The sequence below is a fragment of the Pollicipes pollicipes genome, unplaced genomic scaffold (assembly GCF_011947565.3).
Source record: "Pollicipes pollicipes isolate AB1234 unplaced genomic scaffold, Ppol_2.1 Scaffold_2555;HRSCAF=2994_pilon_pilon_pilon, whole genome shotgun sequence".
NCBI lineage: Eukaryota > Metazoa > Arthropoda > Thecostraca > Pollicipedomorpha > Pollicipedidae > Pollicipes > Pollicipes pollicipes.
Window position 1 is genome coordinate 40538786 of NW_023596136.1, and position 5978 is coordinate 40544763.

General features: G+C 54.2%; 1 protein-coding gene across 1 annotated transcript; it reads right to left on the reverse strand.

Moving 5' to 3' along the window:
- Positions 1-4031: 4031 nt before the first annotated feature.
- On the reverse strand, positions 4032-5193 carry LOC119104825 (NPC intracellular cholesterol transporter 2 homolog a-like). Its single transcript, XM_037228546.1, has 2 exons — positions 5117-5193; positions 4032-4590 (listed from the first exon to the last, which is right to left on the reverse strand). Exons 1-2 carry the CDS (start codon positions 5177-5179, stop codon positions 4411-4413), a joined length of 243 nt encoding a protein of 80 aa, XP_037084441.1. The 5' UTR covers positions 5180-5193; the 3' UTR covers positions 4032-4410.
- Positions 5194-5978: the final 785 nt, after the last annotated feature.

The following is a 5978-nucleotide window of genomic DNA, read 5'->3' on the forward strand; positions in this document are numbered from 1 at the left end:
TAGCCGCGGGGAGCAGAGCCTCGCAGCGGTGTCGGATCCCACTACTAACTCCGCCCGTCGCCAACAGGTGTCGGGTCCGGAGTGCGGATACGTGGCCACGCCGATCTGTCTGGTACAGTGCGCTCTCAGCATCTTGAAGGAACCTGGCAAGATGCCCGGCAGGTGAGCCCCGCACCATGCTCCTGTCTGCCGCTCGTCAGCAGCTCCCTGATCTGACATGACTCAGACTCTGACATGACTCAGACTCTGACATGACATGACCTGACTCTGTCTCATTGGGGCTTCTGACCTCAGGTAGTCTTGGGGTCTCAGAGTCACCGCCCGTCTTACCGTGCGCTGTCTTCGTTAGACTCACCTTACACGAGTATGCGGTTGTGTCGTCCCGTAACTCACGCTGCGCCAAAGCTCGGCGGCTGTCAACCACAGGGTTGTCATGACTGGGAAACCACAAGATTGGGGTTAGACCGTTAATACTGACCAATCCCGGTGTCGCAACGGTCCATCCGCCTCGTTGAAACAGACGCAACGAGAGCGATGCCAAAGGAAGAAGGACGCTACGGCTTAGTTGCATCCATTGTAATATCTTGACCTCGTTCACCATGCGTCGAAGGGTTCCTCAAGAACGCTGAAGCCGCGTGTATGTCGTCCTATCTACTCTGTGTGATTATTGTTGTTCACACTCTGCTTAATGCACGACTCTTTTGGAAAAGAGTTGCATGCATTCGTTTGGTTTGAGCGCTCGTCATTTTGCTCCAGCGTAGCGGTCGGATCATTTCATTGACTTGGAGTGATGCGGACATGATATGAGAAAGCAAGGCCTTCAGCTCCTGCTGTTTCGGCTGGGTGCCATATGACCGACGTGGTCGGCGCGCCCCAAAGCCCAAATCATCGCCATCATCCTGCTGTTTGCAGGGGTCTTATGCTGACTTATTGGTCCTCACTTTGCCAGGAGGTGCTGCTTCAACGACGTTGCAGTGCGAACATTGGTTATACTGACAGTAGTCATTGCTGTACCGAGCACTCTCAAAACAACCCATGCGCTATAACTCGTTTAACCAGTACCTCCTGGTGTGCTGAGGGTGGATAACTCAGCATAAGAGCTCTGAACTCATACTGATTCGGGCATAGCGTGCCCACATCGTTCGTATTGAGTCGGTCGGGGATGAACATGTGTGTTTCAGTGCTGAAGGTGCACATGCATGCGACATGCGATGTACATCCGGTGTCGGCTTCAGTACTGATGGTGTTTGGTTGACCCAGTGTCAGCGGCCGTCTGTGCCGGTCCCGGTAGTGGGCTGTTGGGCCGATGCGCAGCCGGTGTTGGCTTCGTTGCGGCGGTGATGTTTGGTTGACCCAGTGTCAGCGGCCGTCTGTGCCGGTCCCGGTAGTGGCTGGTGGACCGATGCGTAGCCGGTGACTGCTTCAGTGCGGAGATGTTTGGCTGACCCAGGCACGTTCACGTTCGTTTCAGCGGTGGCGTGTACGCGCCGGGCGCGGCGTTCGCAGAGACATCTCTGATCGAGCGGCTGAACCATCGCGGCGTTACGTTCGAGGTCATCGGCGACCAGTAGACGGCAGGCGCCCTGCCCGCCCCGCCCTCCCCCCCCCCCCCCCCCCGTCCCTCCCCGGGCCGGTCGCTGGCAACGCAGCCCGGAGAGAGGACCGGGGCGCCTGGCGACTGGCAGCTGCCGCAGCCGCTCGGGCCGGACCGCGAGGGCGGCCGCTCGAGGGGCAGCGGTCGGCGCGGCTGGAGCTGGGCATTGCACGGGCGGGAGGCCTCTCAGACACGTGCGGGTCTAGTGTGCCTCCGCGTGTCGGCCGGAGGCGATTGTGCCGTCGACCCGGCTGTAGCACCGCCATAACGCAGCTGTAAATTGTGGACCGTTGTCAGGGTATTCGGGGGAGACGTCAGCGCTGGCAGATCTACAGGGGCGGGAGCGCTGTTGTCAGGCGGTGGCGCGCTCTTCGCTGAATCGAGGCTGTACTTCGGACGGTGACGTCCAGGAACCCCACAATCGACCACGCCAGCGCTCGTGGACAGGGTATCGTGTGGGAGTAGCGATAACGGGGACAGGTGTGGGCTGGGAACTCCGGCAGCAAGAAGGGCCAATTTGATTAAAAAGCTGCGGCGGTAAAGTCGTGTACAATTTGTAAGAGAACAGCGGGTGTGAAGAAATGTGTGTAGAATGTGACTGGGTGATAGGGACATGAAAAACTATCGGAGACGTCGTTGGGCGGGGCTGTTACACGCTGCTAACAGGAGGAAGGTATATAAATGTGAGGCGCGTTATTCTGGATGGGTGTGAATGGGTGTTGGGGCCCCTTCAGCAGCAAGCCAGTTTATATGATATTTCAACTGAGTGGCCAGAAATCAACGAACAATCAGGTGATGAGCAAGTCGAACGCTGTTCCGTCGCTGTCGGACGCGTGCCCACGTGTGTAGCATGAACAGGCTGCGGTGGGCGCCGCTGTCATGTGGGAGCGATCCTAGAGGAGGGTATCGTCATGTTGCTTCTGTCTGCAGAAAGGTTTAATGTGGCCAACGGTAGAGCTTGCACTAACAGCAATATATCATGGGTGAAGTACGTTCTTTACCAGCCGCGGAATGCGGTTTTGTCGTCGACGTCGTATTTTGAATCAGATGCTCTGTCTAGCAAAGCACAGTGACCATAGATATGCGTTATTCATCTGTTTGCCCCACCATTTTTGTGACCGCGTCTCACTCTGGTTTGTCATCGTAGTTCCAGTTAGTTATTCCCTGCCTGTACGACGGCTCTCGTCAGCGTTCCTCCCACACCGCGGACGAAGTAACATTCCCAAGCCAGCCCGTTCTCGGTTGGGCCAGGCCAGCCCCGTATGCCTTTGCAAGCCAACTCCATCGGTTGGTGCACCATGCAGCAATGCATATATTGACTTGCAATAGGTAGTGCCTCTTCTCTTCAGCCGGTTGCAGTGCCATCAATGCTCTGCAGCTATTCTGGAGCACCGCACCCAGGTTACCGCAAGATGCAAAACAATCAGCAAACGCTGAGGCAGATGCTATATTTTGTCTATATTTTGTATAGCATACTCGTCTCCCCGTTCTGTCCCTCCCTCCCTCTCTCTCTCTCTCTCTCTCTTTCTCTCCTCTCCCCCCTCCCTCCCTCTCTCTCTCTCTCTCCCCCTCCCTCCCTCTCTCTCTCTCTCTCTCCCCCTCTCTCTCTCTCGCCCTCGGCACTTGGGCGAGGAGGTTCGCGTTGTTTCGTGAACAACCGTTGGGCTAGAATACTACAATCATGCAAAAGTTCATGCTGTGTGATACCTCTGAGCAAAATACGAAGACTTCCTTAGGGGCTCCGATGGGGAGGGGGGGGGGAGGGCATTGATGGGTCGGCGCTTGTATGCCCAACTCGCTGCAGGAAGTAATGACTTCCTTGCCAGTCATCCCAGGCCTTGTATCCGTTAGGAGCATTCCACAGCCGGTCGTGGGGCTTCGCATTGACCCAATTTAGGCGTACGAAATTTGTGGTGCAAAATTAACCGCGGTCAATTTTTTTACAAATCCGTTATGGAACAATCAGATGGCTTGTTGTCATGATGACGCCATTGCAGACTGGCCTTCAATGCCAGAATTTCACCAGGCAAACCTGGCTGGCCCCGTAGGGCCAATACCACTGCCTTCAGAAGCCAGGGATCCTCAGTGTGACCTGTCATTTCCTCGCAATGTTCGCCGGAGTGACAATGATTCCTCAGTCGGGTTTTATGCTTTTGCTCCACAGACCTGTGCGTGCCACTTTTCCTTCTTTTTTCACTGCTTCATTCTTATGGTCGCATAGACGCTCTTAAACTCGCCCCTAAAACGCTCCTAAACTTTCTTGACCGCCTCCATCGCAAATAGACAATTTTTTGCATCAATCTCCAACAGCGGATGTTTTCAGTTTTAGCGCTTTCTCGTTATCGTAAAACTTGTGTCGTTGCCAATGGTGTAACTGGACAGCAACGATGTTGCCTGCTCATTGTATAGCAACTAGCAACGCTGAGATTTTCTGATCTTTTTATTGTGTACCTTCGTGGATAACGCGCACCACATTTTCGCTCACATGTTGTGATTGGGGTTTTAGGGCGCGTCGACGTCTAGGGTCATTTTGCGCCCATCGCTCACATGTGTAGATCCGTGTGGCGTTTACCTTCCGTGTTCTGTTATTGAACACTGCTTCTTGGTGATCACGCACCCATAAACCGGTAAATCAAATGCGGACAGCACAAGATCCCACGGACGCCGATCGCAAGCAAGCTCACTGCCCGCCGAGCACGTCTAGCGTCCCTTCGCTGTTCATCTTGCACCCTCACGTCCTCCGCGACCCCGTCGGCTCTCCGCCGGCCGAGACGGGCCAGGTCCCGCGGCCCACGGCCGCCACTGCCCTGCCCTGTTCAGGTGAACTGTGCCGGCACCAGGGCGCAGAGGACCGTGGCGTCGTGCTGGTCGGTGATGTGCCACTCGAGCGTGATACCGACGGCCGGCATGTCGGCGGCGACGGGCAGGTCCACGGCATACGTCAGCTCCTGGCCCGCCTTGGCTGGGCAGCGGCCGGCGAGCATCTGGCTGCACATCTGCGGGCAGGGAGGCGTCGGCCCATCTGCGGCACTCGCTCCAGGATGGATTGGCAAAGCGATGCCGCGTAGACTGCCGAGGCTGCTGTCTGTGGTCCTTTGTCGTAATCAAGGCCTGAACATACGGATCTCCAGCCGCGATTACGTCCATTGGCGATGGCAGCAAAGTACATATGCCAATAAATGCATGCACGGAGAGAGAGAGAGAGAGAGAGAGAGAGAGAAGAGAGAGAGAGAGAGAGAAGAGAGAGAGAGAGAGAGAAGAGAGAGAAAGAGAGAGATAGATAGATAGAAGTATATATATATATGTATATATATATATATATATATATATATATATATATATATATATATATTCTGGTGTGGGTGTGTGGTGTGTGTGTGTGTGTGGTGTGTGTGTGTGCGTGTGGGCGTGATGCGTGCGTGTGTGTGTGTGAAGCGTTTTATAAATGGAAGTGGAATAGGTAAAAAACATCTCATTATTCAACTCTTCCAACCTCCTTGGTCTCCTGAACGGACATCTTACCTGATTATCGTAATCCAGTGGTATTGGGATGTTGTCGAGAAGGCCAAATATCATTGATTTCATGCTGACAATCTCCTGAACTGGAACACACATTTTACAAGCGAGATTTCCAGTGATTGCGGCAGATTATGCACAGGGTATGCTCAACGCCATGAATGAGGGCCATGGAGAACTGTTTGCCAGCTTTTTGAGCGTTTTTACGTGATGAATCTGCAGCAGTTGTGTCTTTTACTGACCAGCGTTATGTTATGCTGCAGTGTTCCGATTTTGCTTCCCGCAGCGTGTCTCCAAATATCGCGTCAACAATTTATTTCCAATGCTCCTGCAATGCTAGCCACACTGCACATTCAATTAACCAGAGATCTGGCCAGAGTTCCAGCAGTCGCTGTCGGGACGGGATCTCGCAATAACATATGTAAATGACAGTGATGCGATGCATGCAAATGACAGGTGACACGACGACAAAGTGCGGCACGGCACGGCTCCGATGACTCCCGCCTTGAAGCGCACCTGCATGGGCACCGTCGAGCCCCTCTTGATAACGCAAGGCAGATGGTCGCAGTCGCCCACCTTGACATCCAGCAGAGCGCCCGTGAACCCTGAACAAGCAAAACGAGCGGTCAGCATACAAGGGAAGTAGCGTGCCGGATGATAGTCGAGGTGACGTGGAGGCCTAAGGCAAACCTGGCATACCCACCGGAGCGTGCTACTGTCAAATAATAAGTTCCGGTGGGGCTTACCACAGGGGGCGTATCCATGTATTGGCCACGGGTCACGTGGCCCTCCCCTATCATATTGCTGGCATGCTTTAATGTGTTCGCAATGGCGTATTGACAATTAAAAGTTTGAGACAGAGAAATGT

What these genes read in the sequence shown, in the direction of transcription:
- LOC119104825 (XM_037228546.1), bottom strand. Translation starts at nt 5,179, where the DNA reads ATGAAATCAATGATATTTGGCCTTCTCGACAACATCCCAATACCACTG. An exon ending in CACTGGATTACGATAATCAG is followed by an intron (nt 4,591 to 5,116) that starts GTAAGATGTCCG and finishes CCCTGCCCGCAG; the next exon opens with ATGTGCAGCCAGATGCTCGC.